The sequence below is a fragment of the Periplaneta americana genome, chromosome 15, assembly GCF_040183065.1.
Source record: "Periplaneta americana isolate PAMFEO1 chromosome 15, P.americana_PAMFEO1_priV1, whole genome shotgun sequence".
NCBI lineage: Eukaryota > Metazoa > Arthropoda > Insecta > Blattodea > Blattidae > Periplaneta > Periplaneta americana.
The window spans coordinates 21,289,251-21,315,881 of record NC_091131.1 but is presented as its reverse complement, the minus strand read 5'-3'; the positions used below and the strand labels follow the sequence as shown (position 1 = coordinate 21,315,881).

Genomic DNA, 26,631 nt, shown 5'->3' with positions numbered 1-26,631 from the left:
GTTTTGTAATTCTTTCATCAGGTTTTTTTTTTCTCTAGCTTATTATGTCATCATCATCATCATCATCATCATCCTTGCATGTGGGCCTAATTTAAAATTTGGCGTGGAATTCTAGAACGAGGCATTCTGATGACATGTGATCTCCAGTTTTGTCTGTATTTCTGTAGATATTCCGTAATCGGTTCAATCTGCAGTTCTTTCATAATATCAAAATTTTAATGTGATCCATTCTCGTGTATCCCGCTGTACGACGCATGAATCTCATTTCTGCCGCCGTTAATCTTTGTGAATCAATATTATGAATCGTCCAAGCTTCACTACCAAAACAGAGTATAAGTCTGGCCAATATTTTATAAATTCTGGTGCGCGTGTGTTTTTGTACTAAGGTTGGTTTGAATATCTGATTAATTATCCACATTGCTCTGTTGAATATAATAATTTTCTCATTCATATCCTTTTCTTCTTCATATGAAATTTGGTAACCGAGATAACTACAATTTTTGACTTGTTCAATGATCTTATTAGTGATGCATATTTTGCTACAGACTGGTTCCTTTCCTAAAAAAGCCATCACTTAAGATTTGTCAGTTGAAATTTCCATATTGAAACTTTCTGCCATTTGATTAAAGTTGTAAACCAAGCATTGTAAATTATCTTCTGAAGTTGCCATAAACACAATAGGCCTATCATCAGCAAATAATAAAGTATCTTTTGGGACAAACGACTTATCGGTATACTTCCATGTGGTTTCAATCTCCATTCCTTAATAATGTGATTATTATTATTATGTCATCTTTCTTTAAACATATTTTTTTCTCCTTTTTATGATCTTCTGCTTCATCCCACTTTTAGATGGGTAATCTTCATGCTTTCATTGTGAAATGTATTCCAGATATCTTAATATATAAAATTGAATGTGGGTATGTATGTATGTATGTATGTATGTATATATGTGTGTGTGTGTGTGTTCTCTATACAAATCTACACGCTTTGACCGATATGTGCCAAAGTTTGCACATTTAACCTTCATAACCAGGAGAAGAACATAGGCTACATTAAAATTGTGCAAATGGAAGTTAAATTAATTCAATATATAAAAAATAAAAATAAATAGATCAAATATTCATGTATTATATTAAAATGCAAAATCTTCTACAGTCAATTGTTCTTTATTATTGCCTGTTGTATTCAACATAGACTTTCACGAGGCCTTGGAAATTTTAACACGAAATTAAATTACATTGTTGTTACACATCATGAAGGCTAAAACTAGATAATTCATGCAATAAGTATCTTTACGCAGTCCAGGACCGTATTATGAATTTCTCGATGCAGTTTTGTAGATAGTGAGCAGACTGTTTTATCCAATTGAATTCTAGAATTCTTTCAAACTACAAAAATTGCTACCACATAATTTACTTAATATTGAATAGCCATAGTAGACCTACTATTGCGAAATATTGACTCACCAAAATTATGCACTAACAAGAATTTGTGTCAAAAACTCATGCGAAACGTAATATGAGTGGCAGTATTAACTGGAAAAACGAAAGAAGATGATGTTTTTATCCCACGTATTGCTATTATAGCCAATCGATTTTAAGCAATTATTATAAGTTATAGTAATATTTGTGATAATATTACAATATTATAATATTGCAAGAATTATAGAAAAATATGATTTTCTGTTGTGGTAGTGTTCTACATTGCCTTCTCCAGGAGAGTGAATTCTGATGAGTATAGTCTCTGTTTCTGCAAAACACCCTGAAATCCATGTATTTGATAGAATCCATCCATTACAGATTGTAGTTTGGCCTTGAAGGAAATTAAATATATTGTGGGCAGAAAGGCTTAATAATGCATAATGCCGTGGTACGATAAATATTATCATCAATGACAATGTTAAATATCTTAAATATCCCTGTAGCATAAGGTCTTAATGTTGTTAAAACTCTATTCATAGGTGAGATGGAATTATTTCGATTAGTCAGTTTCTTTGGATATTAGTGGCACTTTCTTTAATATTCGTCACTAGGGAGGAGAAAACATAAGTAAATATGGTTCGTTTTGGTTTTATGTAGTTCCCTTGCCGAGGTCTCCGATAAGTCTAACAAACAGTTTATTTAGAAACAGACCAAAATTTAAAACCCGGGCAACGCCGGGTAATTTAAGCTAGTTGCTTTATAAAGAAGGAACAGAAAAATGACTTTATTGAGGGTCGACAACATTTTTTTCTGACAGTAAAAGAACGAAAGGGAATGAGAAAGTTATTGACATGGATCAATGCAGTATGTAAAGATTGGAATGTGGAGACTTGCTGAGCAGATATTGTGTGTTGGCAGGATGTACGGCCTGTTCCAGACAGCTTTCTACTTCGGCTACATGGCTCTATTCAGCTTGGCCCTCGGCATCATGTGCGGCACCGTGGGCTATGTGGGCACAAGTGTGTTTGTCCGGAAGATCTATTCAACGGTGAAGATAGACTAGACTGACACAGTGGTTTTAAAACTGACTTGAAGTAGGTGCGTGTGTCGGTGTTTTATGAAAGTTCAGGTTTTTATGATGGTGATTTCTCCGTGAGGTACCTAGTTTGTAACAATATGATGTTGTGTACAGAAGTGAATGCATAGGGAGTCGCGACAGTGGAGACCAAGATTAGTCGGGGAAAGTCTGTTTTTGTTATATATTATGATGAGCATAATCAAGGTTAAATTTCACTTTTTCCTCACGTAGAGGAAACGAGACAAAAGACTTTCGTTAGGTGATGCACAAATCTCTTGAGCTAGAAATTTGAAAAGGTCGTTGATGTATCGATAACTTGATTTGCAGATTTTTCTCGATTTCCACTTCATGTAAATATTTTTATGTTGTGTACTGTTTTAAGACCCAGTGGATGGTGAGAAATGGTAGAGTAAAACAGTGACTTTCAGTTTTTTATTTTGGAGATAAAAATAACTTTGTGAATAGAAGACGTGTTACTATGAAATAGAGGAAGTGGCTTTGTGTAAGATTTGAAGATGATGACTTTACTACGAGGTGCAGAGCTGAGACAGTGCTACTTGAAAGTTGCTGTTTCTTTGTTGTAAGTCTTTGTTTATCACCAAATTTTTCTGTTTGCATTAGCACAGTGTTTTTCTGATCTTTGGGCTGCAATCCATAACCTGAAATAATTTATTATACTGATTTTAGTGGCATTCTGTTCGTTTACATAGCATTCCTGTTAGAGGGAAATTGTCTGGTGATGAGCGAGAATAGTCATCTTGTAGCTTAATGATACATCATCTCCCTTGTGAGCAAAAGACTGCGTTTTATTTAAGCAGCCTGGACATTATTAAAGTTTCTCATCCTTAAAAATGTTCCTGTAGCAACAGCTGTGTATCATCCTGTAGGGAAGATTGGGTATCAACACGATAATGGCAAGCTGACCCTCCTCATCTCAGCCCATGTTATTCACGTTTCCACAGGAATAGGTTGATTTGTTAAAATATTTTCATATTTTCTGTATAAAGTGAAAACACTTGCAGATAACTTACTTATGATAGCATTAAGTAGTATAGAATTTTTTTTTTATGTAGACTTTCATAGTTGAAGAAATTTATATTTTCGTCCAGTAGTTTTGATATAGTAGAAAATTATGCATTTTGTTGTACTTTTATGAATTTCATGTGATTGAAGCATTCAATTTGCTATTGTTATTTTTCTGACAGACCAAGCATTGACTTTTCTAGTCTCAGAGAGTACTGAGTTAAAACTCGTACATTTTACTTATTTATAAGACAAACTGAAACGATAATTTCCATGAAAACGATTCTGTGTCCGGTCTAAACAAACTTTGTTCTGAACATGTACTGGTTACAAGTCACTTAATTGAATTATTTAATATATTAGCTGTAGAATTATGTGGAATGTCATCTTCCGAGGTAGAGTGAAATTTAAGAGTAATTAACCACAGTTTATCATTTGGTCCATTGGTCTAACCAAACTTTGTTCTGAACATGTACTGGTTTACAAGTCACTTAATTTAATTGTTTAATATATTAGCTGTAGAATTATGTGGAATGTCATCTTCCGAGGTAGAGTGAAATTTAAGAGTAATTAACCACAGTTTATCATTTGGTCCATTCTTTCTATATTCTCGGACATTCAGTTATTGCATATATTTCAGCTTGGAACACTAGCAAGCTGCCCAGGTTAAGGAATATCTTTCCCCTGGGGCCCAGCCCCCACATTTCAGCCCCACTAAGTTGATTCACTGTGCAGCCATTAGTATACCAGATGATGTTGCTCTTTGTTAACTCTCCTGATATCAAGGTTTTTTACAACTTACTACTACCAAAGAGGGTAATAAAATTACCCCCCCCCCCATCAAAATCATATACTGATCTTTGTTAAGCATTCGGAATATAAACAATGTATGTATTATGGACTATAGACTTACAAAAAATAAAAAAAATGTAAAATAATGAACCTATTTTTAAAAAGTCCTGTTCCACTTGTTGAAAACTTAGATATACAAAAATTAATGAACTTTAGATATGTTACCAGTGACACTACGAGGTAACATAGACAGTAAATTTAAATTCGCCTCCCTTCCGTTTCAAGTCAAATTGCTCAATGCTACTATATAGTTTTGACATAGTAGAAAACACATTTACAAGCGTTGAAAGTCACAGTACTATAGTCGTGTCGCTGTTATTTCCGGCATGACTCCTCCTCTTTGCTTACGTCTTAGGAAGTGAAAGCTCCATAAAGTCTAAGTCGGTAATATCGTTCGCCATTTTTGTTCTTTCGTTGCCGAGCTACCATACGAGGAATCTATTTGCTGCACCGTTAAACATTATCATGTCATAGGTCCTGTGATATAAAATCAAACGCACTGTAATTGAGCAAATAATTGAGCGGCAAATAACGTCCTCGTGTGTTTTCTACGAAAGCGGACGAAAGAGCCAAAATGGCGGGCGATAATATTAAGTATTTATCGAGCCTTAGGAAGTGAATTACATCATCACCAGCGAATGACAAGATGCACACATTTAAATGTAGCCGACCTGCAACGTGATTGGCTACCGGGAATAAGAGCGACGGGACTATGTAACATACACTGGAAATCATTTCAGTTAATTCTTTAAATTTAAATATATATATATATATATATATATATATATATATATATATATATATATATAACCAAGAGCATTTCAGAAACATTTGTTTATAGAAAAATAATAAAAAAAAAAGTTTTTTGAAGCTATACAAATAAATAAATAAAAATATAATACTAATAATAAATAAATTGAATTTTAGTTCTTTCTTGAAATTCAAATATTCGAGCGCCAACTATACTACAGTTAGCATCTTGGTAAGAGGCTCCATTAATAATTATTTCTAACATAAATTAGAAATCATTGGAAGTGCACTTTTAGGAAACCCATTGAGAATAAAAGGTCATGATAATATAAATAACAATATAAAAATTGTTATAAATAACACAAAATAAAATAATTTGGAAGCAGTCTAACTAAGAAATGAAAAAAAAATTAAGCTACAGGTTGAATTTTATATCCTGAAATTTTCACGACACAGTCTACCAAGGGGGGGAGGGGTAACAAGATCACCCTACATGAATAATGTGAATTACAACTTAAAGTAGTGTATGACGTGAGCTTTCCCGGCGTTTGATGTAGAATAACTCTTCTCAGGTTCTCAGCCAGGTGAGTTGGAGATTAGCTTCCAAGCTTTTGATGGCTAACTCTGCCATCTTATTCAGGGAATGAAGTGATGTGGGACCACATCGCATCACTTCATTCCCTGAAGAAGATGGCAGAGCTAGCCGTCGAAAGCTTGGAAGCTATTCTCCAACTCACCTGGCTGAGAACCTGAGAAGAGTTATTCAACATAAAGTAGATTAATTATGTATGTTATTCTCAATTCAGATTGTTAGTAGGCATATAGTGGACAAATACATGAAATTTAAAAAAGAAATATGGAGAAATGTGAAAATAAGATTGAAAAATTTTTAGTGGCGTAATCCTATTATCCCTCTTGATAGCAGGAGGGTTAACGGCATTTCACCTGATGACAATGTTATGGTTGCATCATACTGATATGATTCTTCATAAGCAATTTTCTCGTATATGTTGCATATTATCTTCTGCATGCCCTGATTTATGTATGGGTCTTAAGATTGTTACTTTAGATTGTCAATCTATCACAAATTGGAATTCTCTTGTGTTTCTTTTTTCATTTTATCAGTCTTTATCTGATTGCCTAGTAGTATGCATTCTCACATTATAGTCAAAATATTGTTAGTGGATATAGTTTAATTATTGGCGTCAAATGGAGAAGAGAACATGGAAGATGAAAAAATAGGATATTGTAATTATAAACATTTTACTTAAGGACACAGACTTGTAAATGAAATTGTCTTAAAATGGTTTGAATTATTCTGTAGTTTTTGTGAGTGTTTGAAGACACGAAACTGTAAGTTTGCAGAGAATTTGCACCACTATGCAAACTAAGCACCTCTCTTTCTTATATTTTTGCATTATTGTGGGTGTTGTTATTGTCAGACTATACAAAAATATATTTGAAGTTGGAACTGGTAGCAATGGCTTTTGGCTGGAATAATCAGTGAGGGGGTTGAGATGAAGAGGGTTTCAGAATAATTTCTGATGAATTTTCATACACTTAGATTCATTGAATTATAAAAAAAATTTCATAACACTTAGATTCATTGAATTATCAAACTTTGTACTTTACTGTGATTTCTTAAGGAATATATATATAGAAGTCTGTAGGAAAGGAAAACTGAAGTAGTTCTGCTTAGCGCAACTAGAGTGAAGAGATGGTCAGCATGAACCAGTGTGGTTGATGGTTGACTTCACACACTTTTCCTCATCCCTGTGATAGGTGGATGAGTGTTGCCCTCCCTCCAGTTCCTGTGTGAAACTGAACTGTATGTGCTGTGAACTCGTGAGAAGAAATGTCTTGTCATGTTTGTCAGGGGTAAGCAGGGTTGTCTTGAGACATGGCACGCTCTTGTTCTAAATATTAGTTGAAGTATTAATAATCAGCAATATAATGTTAACAACACTGAGCCGAATGTTGTTAGACTGATTCTGATATGCAAGATACTAACTAGCTAACCTTTAAATGTGTCCAAGACAAGTTTATTAGCCTACATTTTTGTATATTTTTTTAGTGTATATTGCTATATTGCTTCACTAAGGTCTGGATTTTTTTCTCAAGGCAAAAAGATGGTCTGACTAGTATGGATGTTGTTAAACTGAATATAGCATTTCATCAAAAGATAAATACTTTTGTAGTGCACTAGCCCTTAATTGTTTACACACACAAATTCCACAATTTTGGACGTCTGGCCAAAATCTACGGCTGACCAGTAGGATCCAGAATACAAAGCAGAGGTTAAATTAAAAAAATACAATATGATTGCGGAGAGAATATGGAACAATGATAATTTGAGTTCGGAGAAACATGAGATGAAAATACATTGAAGAGTATGAAATGAAGTAAAAAAAAAATTACATAGGCCCGGTTGCAGAAACACCGATCAAAATATGATTGGCAATCAAGGAGGGTTTGATTGGCCATCAGTTCTATTTCTGTTGCAGAAAGAACAATCAGTGTTTGATCGGAGATCAGTCTTCCATCAGATTTGATCAACAGATTTTTGCTGGTCAAGTCACTGATCATCGATCAAGTAGGCTATTTATGTTGTTCTGTTTGTAATGCAGTTACTGTAATTATATAGTAAATAGTTATAGCGTAACAATATTGTTTTCGACATAATGGATTCTTCTGATGAAGAAATTTTAGAATGAAAAAAAATATTATTAAGAAGAAGGCGTTTCCATGATGGACATGAATTGTCTTTATGTATAATGACAGAGAATTTGAGCAAAGATTTAGGTTAAGTAAGGATTCGTGTGTTTCGTTACTTTCAAAAATTGAAACAAATAGGCCTATATGCAGACAGACAAATCGAAACCTTTCACTTTCTCCTATTAACCAAGTTCTAATAATGCTGAGATTTTATGCTGTTGGAATTTTTCAGATGGTCTTGGGTTATCTTGTTAGGGTCCACAAATCAACTATTTGCCGAGTAGTTAGGAATGTTACGTATGAAATTGCTTTGTTATGGCAGGGTCTCATAAATCCCCAAACTTCAAACAGGGAACGATTTGAAATCCAGAGAGAATTTTCAGCCATGTCAGGATTTCCAAGAGTAGCCTAATATTGGTTGTACAGACTGCTCACATCCCCGTCCAATCACCTGGTTGAAATGATGCCGAACTTTATCGAAATAGAAAAGGTTTCTTTTCTGTGAATATACAGGCAATATGTAGTCTACACCATCATTGAAATTCTGGAATGTTGTAGCCCGTTGGCAGGGTTCTACACATGACAACACAATATTTTTAATGAGTAGGTTACGAGCTCCATTTGTAAACAGAGAGATGGGAAATGGAATTATTTTAGGTTATGGAGGCTATGCATATTCCAATTTCTTGTCGACTCCCCTAGCAAATCCCACAACAGAAGCCCCCTCACGTTTTTTTTTTCTTTTTGCTTAATTTTTTTTTCACTATATTGTAGTCTATATACAAATAGAATCCGGCTGTTTCCTTTCTACAAAAAGCAACAAACCAGCAAAACATTCACTTGTTTTCCTAGTCACCGCCCACTTGATGCATTCGTTTCGCGTCTTTTAAAGAGCATCAAATTGGCTGTGGTTGCTAAATAGCGCTGTTGTCAAATGTATTTCTTTCCCAAATCAGCAATTAGTAAATTGAGAGAAGTTGATTGGAGATTCACGTTTGTGCAACGCAACGAACAATCAAATAAATCAGACATCAACTGACTGGCGATCAGGGACTGATTTGATTTGCGTTTCTGCAACCGGGCCATAGTATTATACAAGTGATTGTGTAAAATGGATAATGAATCTCTCAATACCATTAGACAAATTTTGTTAATGTCCTCATTAGAAAATTTAAGAGAAAGGAGAATGGTTTTGGTTAATTTAAATGAAGTTCCCCTATCGCCAAAAATAAGTCCTTTCACTTCCCATGTATTATTATTCATTTTGTATCTCTCACTAAAGTGAGGAATACATGGGTTGTAAATAGACTTCTTTTCATCGTTAACGTTATTGGCTTGTTGATCATCCTTCTCAAAACGGACAGTGGGGTCAAGAATGAGGCTTCTTTGATCCCGGCTATAATGTCTGCTCTTCTCATTGACCCATTCTCAGCCAAGCAGTGCACTTCTTCGTAAACCTCCCCCTCGATTGTTCCTCAGTAGTTCTCCTTCAGGGCAATAACCCAAAACATGCCCAAGGGTTTCTCCATGGATACGATATATGTAATACAGCCCATTATACATTTGTAGGCCTAAAAAAAAATTATAACCCCCTAAGACCAAAAAAATATAATAGGTTTGGAATAGGTTGAAAATACAAAAAAATATGTCGCTTGTTTACTTATATTTGTTTAATTGGCAATTTATCTTTTGTTTGGTTTTAATAACAATTCCAGAAGGAATTTCGGTTTCTGCAAATCCTGGCATCATTTTCAACATAACAGAACATTGTTTATTAAATTCAGAGACTGGTAACTTAACAACAAAGAAATAATAGCGTCATGTATGGCCTCCTTCAGAATAATTTTTATTCTATGTATTCTTTTATACGGTCCCTAGATACCAAAACAAAACTCTCTAAACAAGACATACAAACACAAAGCAAATTTCTGACTTAAAATTCTTATCAAAAAGTTTCAATTTATTCAATAACAGATTAGTGCGCCACAAAATAATGTATGGATCTTTGGCGAAATTTCATGTTTAAACGTCAGGCCAAAGGCCCTCGGCAGCAACCCCATAGTTTTCGCTATAAACATCTTCATTTCGCTCTTGATACATAAATTACTGTTTAGTCTGTTTTGGTTACTGAGACACGAACCCCATTTTAAAACATGGATAGTTATTAACAATAATTTGGTGAAAATGATCTAGACTACGATATTTGACATTTTGAATTTAAATTATTGGTTATTGGGGCATATCTGTACAATCTATAAGGCATGTCAATCCCAATAAATGAATGTAAACTACCTCAACAGGGTTTTGACCTGTTTGTTTTCCAGATAATTTAAAAAAATTTGTATTGCTGTTTTTGTGGATCTTCCTATTAATCTTTTTTTCCCTTTGGCATGTAATCTTGCGCATTTGTTAGACATGCTTTCTATAAGTTGTTTTCATTTTCTATGATATTAATTTCCTACTTCAGTTACATTTTGCATTTTTTAGTTTTTCTTTTGTAGTACCTTAATTTATCTTCTTGTCCACTACTATACATATAACCTACCACATAGCTTAATATGATTTCGCGTAATTCTTTCGAGACGTAATGTACAAAGCACCACCGAGATGGAATATTTCTTATTATGTATCTTATGTAGAATGTAGCTACATGTCTTGGAATAGTTTTTACATGTAGTGCGTCTTTCAGTAACTGTAGTCTCGATTTGATAAACTCATCTTTGAACTATGGAAATGAATATAATTTGTGGTAGAATTCAGCTGCTTATAAGTTAAACATTTCTACAAACAGCAATTCATACACATTTCGATGACCCAGAACCAGACTGTTCCAAGTCCATTTTACATCCCCCCCCCCCCCCTCAGAAGAGCTATTTTAAGCTCCTGACATTCAAAGCTTAATGAAACAATTTGGAATAGTTCCATAGTAACCTTATGGAGAGGAATATTTACAATTTTGTTCGATTCATATATTCAGACAAGAACTGGAACACAATGAAACACAGATCTCTTTCTTATCAAAAATTGGACTTAGAACAGCCTGGTTCTCAGCCACTGATTTATTGACTACGATTGTACTCAGTTTAAAAATATCGTAGTTGTACAAATTTGTAAATGTCATATACTGTATTTACTCAGCTATGGGATTGCCTTTTTTTTCCTCTGTTTTTACTTTCGAAATTGGGGGAGAGTCCTATAGGCACTACCTTCGTGAAATGAATTAGTTTGGGTAGAGGGGGATTAAAAACAAGCTATTTTATTTTTATGCTACATAATATGAGATATCTAATTAAAATAAACCAAGTCTACATTTATGTAATCAATAAGTCACCGTTTCATGGTAAGTCTGCTAACATCCCACGCAGTAATAACTTCCGCGAAGATGCTATCATAATGTGGTGGATGGCCGTGGCCAGTAAATGAAGGAACACATGCAGGTTGTGTACAAAATAGCTACCTATAACATGAAAATCTTTGTTTTTAATACTGGTGGGTAATTATGTTCATGCTTCACAAAAATATTTAAGAAAGAGAAAAATAATATAGCATCTATTGTTGTTGGATCACAGGCTATCCTATGGTAAGGAATTCGTCAATTTCCAAGAATTTTGTATTTTGACTCTCAAAAATTAAGGGGGATACTGTAGGTGATGGGGTCCTATAACCAAGTAAATACGGTAGTTCTGTGAATTTCTATGGAATTTACAAAATGATTATAATTTAAAAATCGAATTGTTTTGTGATATAATTTCTTTAGCTTGCTTGTTAGGATTCTAGTGTCCGTCTAATCTTTGCCTCCTCAATCTCTTGATATAAACCTGTACACCAGTCCTGTTTCATACTGAACAGTACTGCTTCCTTGCTGAACAAACTGGGGAGTTTTCAAACCTCGTGTTTACAGGTAATTTCTCTGTTTCCTCTGTCAAAAAATCTGTTTCATTGTTAGTATATTTCTTGAATTTCCTTGAGGCATGATTGTCCAGACAGTTAATGTTGCAATTGTAGCTTTAAAGTACAGGGCTATTTATAAGTCTGTGAAACACTTTAAAAATTCATAATTGCTAACTACACAACGAATAACAAATGACTTTACACTAGAATAAAGAGAAACTATCCAAGTTTTGTTACATACCTCACAGATACTCAATGTTTCCACCTTTGTTAATACGGCATACATCCATGTGCTAAATCCATCTCGCCCCATACACGGTCCAGGATGTCACTGTTGACCAGAGCCACGGCAGCTGTAATCCAGTGGTGAAGTTCCTGGATATCAGCGGTGAGCAGAGGCACATAGACAGTATCCTTCACAAACCCCCACAAGAAAAAATTACACGGAGTTAAATCCGGTGATTGTGGTGGCCACTTCATTAACGCGTCATCTCGTCCTGTGTGGCAAATTTTGATTAAGATACTCTCGCACGTTGTTGTGATAGTGACAGAGAAATCCACCTTCCTGAGAGATGTAATCATTGCTGTCTTCATTCAGCTGAGACATCAGCCAGTTTTGTAACATGTCCAAGTAAATCATCCCAGTGACGGTGGGCTCTACAAATAAAAATGGCCCATACACCTTATTTTTCGAAATCACACAAAAGACATTCACCTTAGGTGAGTCTTGCACATGCTCTATGACTGCGCGAGAAATTTCAGTTCCCCATATGCGCACATTGTGACGATTCACTTTTCCAGAGAAATGAAAAGTTGCTTTGTCGCAATGAGTAAGTCAGCGAACAGTCTACTTCAAATCTTTGACGAAGTCCTTGCATATTCCAACATACAAAACGATTGCTCACGTTTAGTAAACTTCATTTATTGATAACGTCTGCCACCTAGCGATAAATCATGGCAAATAAGAGCGGACTTTTCTTATTAAAAAAACTTGGGGAGCTTCTCTCTCTATCGGCATGTCAGTTACCGTGATATGTTGCGTACTTTATTTGTTATTAAACTTTAAAATGTTTCACGGACTTAAGAATAACCCCATATTTAAAGGAAGGTTGTACAAGGTTTGTGGATGTGCCATGCCTTGACAGTAGCCCTGAACACAGGATTTGACAAAACAATTCTTCTCTAACATGTGAAGTTTACCATTTTATTGCAAAGTTTACATACCCTGCTTTAGAGATTCTTAAAAGTTTTATAGTTCAATGATGAGCCAAAACATTAAGACCAAAATTGACCTGGGCCACTATCTGGATTGTGGTCTGGGAACAACTCACAAGTTGATGAGAGTATTAATTTAAGCAGATAGAGTGTAACACATTCCTAGGTCTGCCAGTAACATTATTGAGTGTTATTTACTTATTATTTTTGCTTTATTTTGCTGGAATAATATATTTTTTTTCTCTTGTAGTGTGAATCAAGTCTATTTGACTCTGTACAGTATTTCTTCAGTTATACTTTTTTCTAAGGGAAACCATGAGCAGAATTGTATAACTGTAAACCATGTGTAAGTGATTTAAGAAATATATTTCATTGTAATTATCTTCAAAATTGTTGTAGTGAAGTTTTGTGATAGTGCAGGACCTTTTGTCCAGAAGTTGATGGATTGTTCCAAGCAAGATTATCCTCTAACAGTGGGAAATCCAGTTCTTCAAGCATATGTATTCAATCAAGAACAGAACAGCATTATGGCTTCAGTCTTGAAATTAATGAAGTGTTTCGATGGCATTATGATTGATGCTGGTCTGTATATTCGACTGATTTAAATCCATGTGAGATATGATGATATAGAAGGTCTGAAAGAAAATATCCAGCACGTGTTTGTGGATGGAAATCTTCGAGAAGTACATCAGATACTTCACAGTATCTTGATAAGACGCCAGATTTCTACCTAAGGAATGGGTTTCCAATTAAAACATCTTTCGTAGTAAGGTAAGACTTAATCTGAAAATAAAATTATGGTTTTTGTTTTTGTTAAATGCATCATCATCATCATCATCATCATCATCATCATCATCATCATCATCATCATCATCATCATCATCATCATCAAAGTTTTCTTGATCTTTCTAAAGTTCTATGTCTTTTCGGGATGTATAGTACAATTTGTTTGGGGATGTGATCCATTCCCTCAACATACTCCTACCTTTGATGTCTGTACCGATTTATGTATTGACTTCGCTTTATCAGGGCGAGATTCAGGATGGATCCATGCTCTTCGGCCTATTGTGCGTCTATACAGGGTGATTATGAACTATGGGAACAAATGTAAAGATTAATTTCTGGTCCTACAGAATATATGTTATGGTAACAATGATTATTAGAGAAGAAAAATTCGCTCTGGTGCCGGGGATCGAACTCGGGTCCTTGGTTCTATGTACCAAGTGCTCTAATCACTGAGCTACACCGAAGTTCAATCCACAGTACCGGATCGAATCTCTTTCCTCTAATGTTTTTCCCTTTGTCGCCCGACTCCAGGTTCGAATATATGTTGACATATTAAGTCAAGTGCCATTATGCAAGGAGCACACTCAACTGAGTGACTTGGTGGCCGGGATTCCACAGTAATATGCACTCTTGGGCGAAGAATCTATGTTGGAGTGTAAGATTTTGTTTCATCTTAAGCAGAAGATTTTGTTGCAGTTTTTGTTGAATTATCCTTCTACACAGACTTATTTACGTCAAAAAATAAACCAGTTCATCCTTTAGTGTGTCGGTGCTTTTTTCTTTTTTAGGAGAGCAAGTTTTACACGTTTTATGAAAGTAATACTTCTAATATAGTGTGATTCTGTCAGGAAACCCAAACATTCCTAATTTTTTAAAATTTTTATGTGGTTCCCTATGAAAATTGACGTGGACGAAGCTGTCAGCATTTATACTTTAGGCAGATCTTGTTTTATAATACCCCACGCACTTTTTTTCCGAAATATACAAATAAAAAATGCAGATAAAATTTATTTAATACCGGTACTTATTATTAAATGAACGACATTTGTTTTTAATTATTTTTAGTTTGTCATGAATACACTAATTGTTGAAAGTTTTATTTTTGTATTTTTTTCTTTTCCTCCTTTCAAAAAGAGGGGGGGGGGCGCACTTATTCGAGAAAATGTGGTAAGTACCATATATATTGCTTTCATAAGGAACCACAAAAAGAAAATAAAAATAGAAAGTTCTTGAAGAATGTTTGTTAAGTTACGTAGCGAGAGAATAACATTCCCACATCATTTCCTTTCTATAATAAAGTTAGCTAGTCTATTCTTACGTAATCGTATAATATTTAATTTGGCATTAACCCATTGTGTTCTGCCCCTCTGTGAGCTGTGTAACATTTTATAGTTCTTTTTCCGTCATTAAGTGTCTCGTAACCTGTGCAAACATGCAACACTTAATTACAGGATATATTTTCGTTAGAACTATTTAGTTGAATTTAAATGTAAATGTATAGTACTTTCTTTAGTCTAAACACATTACATGGCAAGAGATGCTTTAATGTGAATCTTCATTACAGGTGTGTTATTTAACATGTACTACAATGTCTGTAAGCATTATTGACATCTACAAAATAAACATGATGCCGAGCCATAATACAGCTGCCAGCTTCTTTAACAAGTGGTCATCAGTTTGATCCTCTGCATATGCTATGAAGTTTAATACTCTGTTATCGGGAAAATCTTTACTTACGTTTCTTAAAGGTATTTTCACGTTTAGTAATGTTTTAGATTGCATGAAAGGTGCTGGGCGACTCGTATTTGATTACTTTTCTGTAGAAATTTTAGTTTTGGGTTCGTAGATAAATTTCTTAATTTAAATTGAATAGACACTAACATGTTTATTTCTTAAAAACATGTATACACATACTGAGTCTCTTTTTTGAACTTTAGTATCACTAGAAGACTACTTTCATTCATATTTTTTCCTGGAAAAGACCAGTATTCAGTGGATATTACCAAGACCTTAATAGTACATTATGCAACGAGCCTATAATGGTAGTAATTAAGACGCGAGTATGTTTATGAAACGAGTGCAAGCGAGTTTCATAATTTTCATACGAGCGTCTTAATTACTACCATTCTATGCAAGTTTCATACGACTTTTTATGCTCGACCATATTTCTAACTTGAAACTATTCATAAGTATTCATGTTATTCTTATGTGACTGGGGAGCGGAACTGGCCTTGTGCAATATCTCGTAAATTGTGAGATGTGCGCAGACGCGAAAGTATTGATTTTTTTTCCGAGAAACGAATGTCATTGACCTTGATATAATCTAGAGTGTAAAATAAACATTAATCTTAATATAACCTTGAAATTGATTTAGACATTGAAAAACGAGATGACAAATTGAATTTATTTGAATATTATTTACAATTAACGCTAATTATTATAGTAACAGAACATAACCTTCTGCAACAGTATTGAATTTCCAGCCTCCGTGACGTTTCGGTAGTTGTCTTTCGATTGCATATCCGAGAATAATCGATACTTGCGCTTTCATATTGCTACAATGATGTTTTCTGATTGGTGGAACACCTGAACTTTAATGAATAGGTGTACTTTAATGAGGTCCATTAAAGGGTTGCTACCAGGTGTATAAATACTACATTTCGGCATGGTCGAGCATAAAATATGTTATGCAATTATTATAGAAATAAAAATAAATACAATATGCAATGCACACAAAACGCACTGACCAATGCAGACCAACACATAAAGTGAATCAGAAGCAAGCAAGAGGAAATAGAATCGGGAGCAGGGGTGTATTTCAGGCCTGGTGGGCCCTGGTCTCATGCCACTTAGCTATTCCCTCATTTAACCCATCTAACCCATAACGAAACACACACACATCAGTCCCGGGTGTGGTGTGGGAAGATATCGAAGATTGATCAGTCTTTTAATAGAATATCATGCTACACATTTCCGCAGTGATTCAATTAAACTTTGAGAGCCCATATAATATAACATCTGAAAGTGTGTATGCATTTTTCTGGACCCCACTGTATAAATCTACATTTTCGTGGACATCTTGTGCGACCCTATCGGAATCCTCCATTGGTTCGGGACCCATAAGATGATAATCGCTGCCATAATGTGTGTTGCGTTATTTGTTGTGGCATTGTATTCATCCGTAGAAAATATTAATGCCAATTTCTTTTATAATTTTGTATTCTGTCGTTTAAGTAAATTTGTAACTGTTGTCCCATATCCGATTCTTTAGGGCGCATCCAGCTACAGATCTCAGAAATCTCATTTCAGCTGTTTTCTATCATCTTTGTGTATATAATTTGTCCAATTTTCAGATCCGTACATTAACATAGACACAACTATGCCTTCGTAAAATTTAACATAGTATATTTCCTGCTTTTATTTTGACTTGTAACGCCTGTATTCAATCTACAAGTACATTAATAGAAACAAATGAAAGGGTTTGGTAGAACGGAAATTATACTGGTCACCATGGAAATACGTAATGAGATAGTGACCGATGTGAACGAGTCTATTCCTACACACAAAGAGAGCACATATACATAATCTAGTTAGAAGAGTTTATTATCCATGGAGGGGGAAGTTTTGCAATATATTAAAAAAAAAATGTTATTCAGTTGTGCTTGACTTGTAGGCATATGCGAAACAGACGCGTGCACAATACATGCTTATCTATACAAAGTTAATACAAGCTTGGTATTACATACATACAGATCAATAAATAATATTTACGGGATGTTTCCATGTGCTTATACAGAGCGTTCGCCTACGGGTGGGGCCAGGAAAGCGGCCTGCCTGCGGTGTCTCTTGCGGGAATCGTCTATCCGTAAGCTTCCGCTTTCTATACTATACTCCGTAGGGTTTTAATTTTAAAAGTTTAGCAGCAGTAAAGACATGTTTTTTGAAACACTAACTTCCTGTGAAACACGTCTTAGAGATTTATTAGGAGAGCGTGTAAATGATGCACTGATTTCATCAATTTTTTCTTCCGTCAATACTCTTTGTTTTCCCTTAGGAATTGTAGCATTTATCGACCCTGTTGTCCTTAATTTGTTAACAAGACGTCTAACAGTTTCTCTACCCTGGATTGCAGCACCCGGATATTTCACTTCACATTGCCTACGCACCTCTCTACATGACTCTGTTTTCACATAGGCCTCGTAAAAAAACTCTCTGTTCAAGCGTGAATTTTGCGTTTTGCATTGTTAACAAATTTTACACAACGCTGAATATTTAAGCAACTGTGTCAAGAAACTGCACTGTACGTGTTAAATACTGCAACATCTGGCTCACAACTGATAACTTGTCGACCTTGATTGTCGAGCGTGTCTCAACAACTGCGCGCACAAAGCGGCGTATCAGTACATGCAGGTTTTCCTGGCCTCACTCGTAGGCGAACGCTCTGTATATGCAATACATACACAGTACAAGTTCATCTTAATTATTGTCTGTGACTCAAAAACCATTCTTGTTTTCTTAATAGTGGGCTCTACATTGTGTTTTAATGCAATATTATTATTATTATTATTATTATTATTATTATTATTATTATTATTATTATTATTATTATTATTATTATTATTATTATTAGCCGTTGTTCATAGCATATTTTATTCCGTTCATTAGACACTTAAACCTTACAGCAAATTATTCTATTTATCTTATTCCAGCGATATAATGTCAGAGAGGTAGCTATAGTACACACAAAGAATGGCCAATGTAATTTTTTTTTACGAATTTAACATATGAGGTTTTGATAGAATGAGTTTTTTTTTTAATGTATTCTTTTATAAATTAAACAGCGATAAAGTAGTCCTTACGTCTTTAGAATTTTTACATTCACATTTACGGCAATGTATGGCGTGGTGCATAGATATCAGGGGCAGTCGTGCTTCTATCTCCACAATAGTAATTATACCGGTGTGTGCCTTGACGTTAATTTGTTAATTTTGAGAACCAAGTAAAGGTTTTATAATGTAATTAATTATCTCTGATTGAGTTTCTGCCTGATATTTGCATCTATTATCATGCAGTACATCTCACTTGACGATATGTGTCAGAGGAAGAACAATTATTTGTATGCATCTGAAGTCTGATGAGTGTGACATGTAGCTAATCGACGATGTATGCATTGGAGGGGGATAAGAACTGGCCACTCTGCCCATTATCTCCTGGCCTAGTTGCCTCATGAGTGATGCCTTATTGGTGTTACTTAAGAGGTTCAAATCTGTCTTCGGACAGTTGACTAAACAAACAATCTAATTAATAGTAGCGACTTGTTTCTTAATAGGAATTACAGTGGAGTTTCCATTATCGTCAACTCGTTCTACAAAACTGTGACAATTATCGAACCGACGACAACCGAATCATTTAGGCTAAACCCATGTTATAGCGACAGTTCTTTCCAAAAATGAAACTTATGTCTTTAGGTCTTAACTTGGAATAAAATTACGTATTACGCTGTCACTAAACTTGCTGTAATGCTGTGTAACAGTTTGTTAGATGTTTATCGCTCTTCTATGAATTGAATTTGATATACCGGTGCCATGTCTTATATCAACAATAGTGATTAGCGCGGCCTGTATACTGAAAACAAAACACTCTCTCAGCTGTTACCGCGATGTGTAGGCGCGTAAATTCGTCCAAGAATGTTTACGAATGGTTAAGTGAATCATTCGTGGAAGAATATAGCGAGTGCATACCTTCAGTACCGGTATCAACTTTAATCTTTTGAGTAGGACGAAAGTTAATTAGATTCCAGTTCAAGTAATCTTTTGACTTGTCTGGACTCTGGAACTGTTACATAGACTAATACTCATCAGTGTTGCCAACTGGACGGAAATTCCGTCAAAACTGACGGAATTTCAACGTAGCGGACGGGAAAAGAATGGCTTTGACGGGTGACGGATTTTCTGGCGGAAATTACTATTTACATTACCTTTTGACTTTTTGAGCTGCTGTCATTTTTAATTGTTTAATTTTTGGGAGATTTTACTTTTTCTTTGAACAGCCTTGCCCTTGCCGTACCATCTTACAGTCAACTCTGGATATAGTGAACTTGGTTATAGTGAACATTCGGCTATAGTGAACCTATATCGTTGGTCCTGACCTGCATACATTAAAAAGTACATTAATATTTCCGTTTATAATTAACCCTCACTTCGGTTATAGTGAACCTTGTATCCTGACAAATTCTTATTTGAAGTCAGACCTTCTTGTAAAAAATTGAAAGAATGTGTTGAAAACAACATTCTCAGTTTCTTACTCCTTTAGTCAAAGGACAAAGGTAGTTCCTAAACAATGAGCTGTACTGTAAATCCAGGCAACGCGTGACGACCTTACCTCACTCCACTGTCGAAGGGTTGACATTCTGTTCTCAGGCACTCTAATCTACTGTTATTTCTAATCCTCCGCCGTCAAAGGGTTGCCTTTCGTTCTTAGAAACATTTCCATTGTGACTAATAGCATCCAAACACGGAAAATGATATGGCCTTCTTTTATTAAAACGGGACGGACATTATATCCAGAACATAAATGAAGGTAAGATTTCGATGGTTTTCAAACTCCATCAACCCTCTTCCAGTTTCCATTAAGTGACCCAGGAAATTCCAAGGCTGAGTATGCAGTCACACCATAACAGCGTTTGTCATTTCTACCTGATCATTCTGTTTCTAGTGTTCCAACGGTGAATGTACTGTGTAAGAATGTCGAAGCGTAGTGTTTTCTTTGGAAGATAAGGCGAATATTATAAGTCACATTGAACGTAATCTTCCACAAGCGGATGTGGGTCGACAGCATAGTTTAAGTAAATCAACTGTGAGTAACAGCATACAGTATAATCCATTCCACAAAATGAAATATTTTATTTTCTTGTTCACAATTTCATGCATTTCTGTCATTTAAGGTTAGGGAGGAGACACTTCGGATATAGTGAACGAAATATGCAAGTCCGCAGAGGTTCACTATGTCCGGAGTTGACTGTATTTTTATTTTACTCAAGATTAATAAGTAAGTTGTGTTAAAATGTGCTTTTTATTTGTATATAGATATAGTGAATGGGCCTTACTATTTTTATTTAATTTTGACGGATTCTGACGGATTTCCAGGTGTTAGACTGACGGGGATACAAATTAGGTGTTGGCAACATTGATACTCATATACGTATTTCAGTCGCCATCGCTGAGTCACATATCGAGTATAGATGACGATTTGTCGGAGCTGTGATTTTGGAACTGTAGTCACAGTCGGAACCAGTGACAAACCTATCACAGCGACAAGATCACATCTTCAAATCACACCCCACCACTACTCCTCAATTAATTATATAGAATGAATTAGCATCTCTAAATATTGGCCTTCACACAATCATTATTAATGATAGTATCCCAGAATATCCGGATCCTCATCATTGAATCATTACTTGCCATAATTCTGTCTCTAAAACCTTACACGATCAGTAATACTGCCGTCATCTCCAAGTAATGATAATAGTGACAGTATTGTTGAACGTATAAGGTCCCCACAGTATATTATATCACTTTTGTGGCATTTTCCCAAGAAACTTTTTTCAGTATAGGCCTAAATTTGACCACATTACACCCTCGTTCAAATCTTTTTCCTGGCTGCAACTTAGTAACCGTAGAACACTTCATTCGCTGTCTCTTCTGTTTCGAATTCTCCACACTTCTACTCCAAATTATCTTCGTTCCCGGCTTAACTACTTATCCTCCAATCACAATCTAAACACCAGGTCACAGGAGAGCCAAATCCTAGCAATTCCTGCCCATAGAACATCCCACTATTCATCCTCTTTTACTATCTCAGTCCCCCGTGAATGGAATTCTCTACCTCAGAAGATTAGGGGCTGCCAGACAATAACCACTTTCAAGAAAACGCTAAACGATTTCTTACGAATGCAGTCAAATTGAAGTTATAATTGCGATCGAGTTTAATAACTTAATTTAATTTAGGTATGACTATCATTACTGGTCCGGGGTTCGATCCCAGGTGGTGACAGGATTTTTTCTCGTTGCCAAACTTTCAGAACGGCCCCGAGGTTCACTCAGCCTCCTATAAAATTGAGTACCGGGTCTTTCCCGGGGTAAAAGGCGGTCAGACCGTGGTGCATACCACACCACCTCATTCTAGTGCCGAGGTCATGGAAAGCATGAGGCTCTACCTCCATGCCCCCCAAGTGCCTTCATGGCATGTTACGGGGATACCTTTACCTATGACTATCATTACTATTATTATTATTATTATTATTATTATTATTATTATTATTATTATTATTATTATTATTATTATTATTATTATTACAGAATTATTTTATTGGTGTTGTGAAGATGAAAAGAATTGTCATTGTATTATATTAATGATGTATTATGTTGTTTTGTATTGTAGTATTGTATTGCTTGGAATTGTATTGTATTGTATTATGATATATTCATAGCATTGTAGTAATTTTCTATCATAGGCCTACAGGTTGAGTGGAAGAGAAGACCGAATGGCCTTAACTCTGCCAGTTAAAATAAACCATTATTTATTATTATTATTATTATTATTATTATTAACTTACATTAATTGGTGAAAAGTATATAGACTATATCGTCGGTTTCTTGGTAAAAGTGACCAAGTCACATTCCAAGGCTTCCAAGCATTATGAAAATTTAAGACATAATGTTATATTAAAAACTAGTAATATAGCACATTTATCTTCAAAATAACTTATTACTAACATCTAAAGAAGTACAGTTATCTTTGGATGGATCATTAAACCTTTAAATGCCTTTTCCCAACAATTTTACATTTTGGACTTGGTCACTTTTACCAAGAAACCGACGATATATGTAATCGTACGTTTTCTTAGGAACAGTTTGTCATTACACAATGAGATCGGCTTGAAAACGGAAAGCGCGTACGTGCTGTGGAAGACGACGGTCAGTGGCATTTGATTATGGCTGAAATTTGATACGCAGGCATTATAACCGTTTTCTGTCACAAATGTTTTTTAATGAAAGGCAGAGAAAAAGTGATAAATGGAATAATAATAAATTGCGGAGAAGTGGAGCTTCTGGTTCCCATATAGTCCGGCGAGGAAGCATTGACCGTGACGCACATTTTGCCAGGTCATCCTCCGCGCAGGCGCCCATCTGTTGTCATGACTACGGCGAGTGCATTTCCTCGCGGACGTCGCATCGGACAAGTGCAAAGAAGCAGCGGTCCGCACGGACCGCTTTGTGAACGCACTACGTTTGCTTTCTCATTGCGTCACACCGCGTTTAACTTCCTGGCCGAGCGGTATTTCGATATAAACATGTTTGTTATCCAATGCGCACGAAATCTAAGAACAGTTTAAATTTCCCGAACTTTTAATAGGCCTACATAAAGTTTTATTTCATCCTACTTTTGATTGTTATGGCAGGCTCTTCATTTTGTAACGGCCACATATTATTCTCCCATTTTCTCTTGTCACATACAGAGACTTGTTTAATGTGAAATATTTATGCTCTAGGGTGAAATGGATGAAATGTTACGGAAATTCAACATCTGACGTCACTTGCTTAGCAGCGGCAATGAGTTACAGTATTATGACATCACTTGCTTAGCAACGAATCAGACTCTTGCAGTGATACAGTGTTTGCTAGAGGGATGAATTTACTTTATTGGATGAATTTTATTATATTATATATTAATGAATTATATATATATTTTTTTTAGTTTGTTTGCTCCAATTTTAATATGGTTTATTTCGAAAAGTATGTACATCAAGGTTGCCAGATTCTCTTATCAGGAATAGCCTATATATATATATATATATATATATATATATATATATATATATATTTTATGCATCACCCTGTTGAAACTGCATTTGTGTACCTCGTTTTAATCGTGACAACGTTTTTTAGTTCTTTAAGCATTCTGATTATTGTATAGTTTCTGTTTAAAGAATTTTAGACAAGGGCGCAAATAGCCATAGATGCTGACGCGCCCTTTTTAAACCCCACTAACTGTAACTATATATATATATATATATATATATATATATAATAGCTATTCCTACGTCAAAAATATATTAAATCGTTGTTCCTGTAATAACTCCTATGTGACATATTTATCGATTTTCAGATTTTTGCTCTATTAAATAACTTAAATAGAGATACAGCAAATAATATCTCCTATATGTGATTATATTTCTTCGTTTCCAAAATGTAAGAATTCATAGTCTCCTATGTACGGCTGTCATAGGATGAATAAATGTGTTTTTTCTTCCTACTGAAAAATTTTATATTTTGCACATAGGAGTTGTTGCAGGAACAACGACGAAATACACGTTAGAAGAAAATGACATGCCGAGAAACATATACAAATGTTGACCGCCACCGTTTTTTAACGTAAGAATTCGAAATTCGAGGTTTTTAATGTACCATTTTTGGAATCGCTGTTTAACCGTACAAAATTGAATTGAAACGACAGTTCAATCTAACGGTGATAGGTTATATAACGGATAAGAAATAAAGGAACAATTACTTAGAATTTTGTATTTTTCGAAATACTGATCTGGAAAATGCCGTATTCGTGAGTAGCATGTTAGGGGTCGGTGACGCGCTTTGAGCTTTCTCTCGCTGTTGCGTCCGATTTGTGCGATCAGCGGAACTCGCTCGCTTTCCCTGCATGCCTGCCGTGATGGCTAATCTGCTTTCCCTCGGCAACAATAAGCTTTGTAATAATGAAGAACTAATAAGAGAGATCTGTAGTCAGGGGCTGTCATCTTTGCCAGTCTGAGATGCTATTGCATCCATTTATTATTATTATTATTATTATTATTATTATTATTATTATTATTATTATCGAAGTGTGTATCGGGCCGTTTTTCTCATGAATTTCATTTCGTTCGTAGTTAGTTATACGTCGAATAACTTCTTTCTTTTTTTTGTCAAAGTCGAGGCTTCTTATCCATAGACTATAGTAGGTCGTGCTAAAATGTTGTACTAAATTAGGTTTGAAAACTGAATTGATAATGCCGATAACTTTTACAAAATTGATTATTTTAGAATCGATATCCTTTCCTTTTTCATACGTGGTACAGTCATTAAGTTCTGACACTGACGCCTGAAGGGTAGGCACCCACAAGAATCTGGATGTCTCAGAAGATGCCGCGTGATACGGCGTACACTTAAACAGATCGACATCCTCCCTCAATATAGTCGCCGTTGGCCGCTATGTACGTCTGCCAACGTTGGTGTAGCTGCTGGAAGCACCGCTGAAAGATGTTGGCAGGAAGATGCCGTACGGCTTCTCTTGTGGCAGTCATGACCTTTTCGGCCGCATAAAAATTACGCCCTCGTAGGATTAATTTCATGAGGGGAAAGAGAAAAAAAATCGCATGGTGCGAGATCAGGTGAGTACGGAGGGTGTGGCAAAACAGCGACCTGTTGCCTTGCAAGTTCCTCTTGGACAAGGATGGAGCGATGTGCAGGGGCGTTGTCGTGTAGCAACAGCCAATTCTTCCTATGCCAAAGCTCAGGACGCTTACGACGAATTGAATTGCTAAAACGGCCAAGAATCTCTTTGTAGAGGATCTTGTCTACAGTTGCACCTTGTGGGATGAATTCTATGTGAACAATTCCATTTGAATAAAAAAAACTGTTAAAGCATCACATTGCCTTTTGACCTGTCTTGTTGCGGATTTTTCTGTCGTGGAAATAATGGCGTTTTCCAGGTGGCGGATTGTCGCTTCAGTTGCGGATCGTAAAGGAAACACCATGTTTCGTCTCCAGTTATGATCGGTTATAGCAGTTTCACCTAATTTCTGACAGAACGTGACGTTTGCCCGTTGCTCAAACTGCAACATACTCGAGTTCCGACGCGCGCATTCAAATCACCGTCACAACAAAGACCGTAGTTCTGCTTACAGTGCATGTACTCAACTGTCTCTTGTTGGGTCGAGAGACTAACTGACAAGGTATCATACCATGGCGCCACCTATGCGCTATAGTGCACCACAATGCCACTATGCGCTCAGTATTAGAACTTAATGACTGTACCACGTATGAAAGACGGTACCCTAAATAGGTAAATGTGTTCACTTGTTCTAGAATTCTGTTTTCAATACAGATTTTACTTCTTATTGGATATTTACCTTTAAACGCCATAACTTTTAACCTTTCTACATATTATAGTCTTTTGGAACTGTGTTTAATGAATATATTGACTTTTGGAGATCATCTTCTGAAGTGGCTAATAGAACCTGGCCATCTGCGAATAGGACTTTGTCTATTTTGGTCCGTCTGTTTATAGGAACATAGCCTCTGTTTGGGTTTTTGAAACACCATTTACATATCATAGAGTTCATGTAGATTGTAAAAGCAGAGGAGAAAGAGGACATCCCTGTCGTACACCTGAGTTAATAGTTTTAAAATCTGTTAGTTGATTATTTACTCTAACGGCAGTTTTTGTGTTCTTGTACATATTATAAACTTATTTATTTAACTAGCTAGCTAGTGAGTACAAATTAAATTTATAAAACAAAAATGTTTCTAGCCACTACCACCGTGTACGGTGTGGTCTTAGTCAATAATATAACATAAAATTTACAAGGACAGTTTACTAAATGCAGTAAGTAATTAAATTCAAACCAATAAACACAACACAAGAGCAAGAATAAAGAAGAAAGAGAAAAAGAGAGAAAAATACACATTTAATATAAATTGACAATCCGACAGAAGCCAGTGATATTCAATAAAAACATGAATATAGTCGACAGTAATAAAAGGTAAAAAAATACATTTGTTAATATTATAAATATCATGAATAATTTTACAAATTTCTCTTTTAAAAGCTTCAATTTTAAAA

At 35.3% G+C, this 26,631-nt stretch overlaps 1 protein-coding gene across 1 annotated transcript in view; it reads left to right on the top strand.

The window, feature by feature from the left end:
- Positions 1 to 13,338, top strand: part of TM9SF3 (transmembrane 9 superfamily protein member 3) — a 55,247-nt gene extending 41,909 nt beyond the window's left edge. The window contains exons 11-12 of the mRNA XM_069846779.1: positions 2,343 to 7,549; positions 8,931 to 13,338. Coding sequence (XP_069702880.1) covers positions 2,343 to 2,487 — 145 coding nt within the window. The 3' untranslated portion in view covers positions 2,488 to 7,549; positions 8,931 to 13,338. The remainder of the gene's footprint in view (positions 1 to 2,342; positions 7,550 to 8,930) is intronic.
- The last annotated feature ends 13,293 nt before the right edge of the window (positions 13,339 to 26,631 follow it).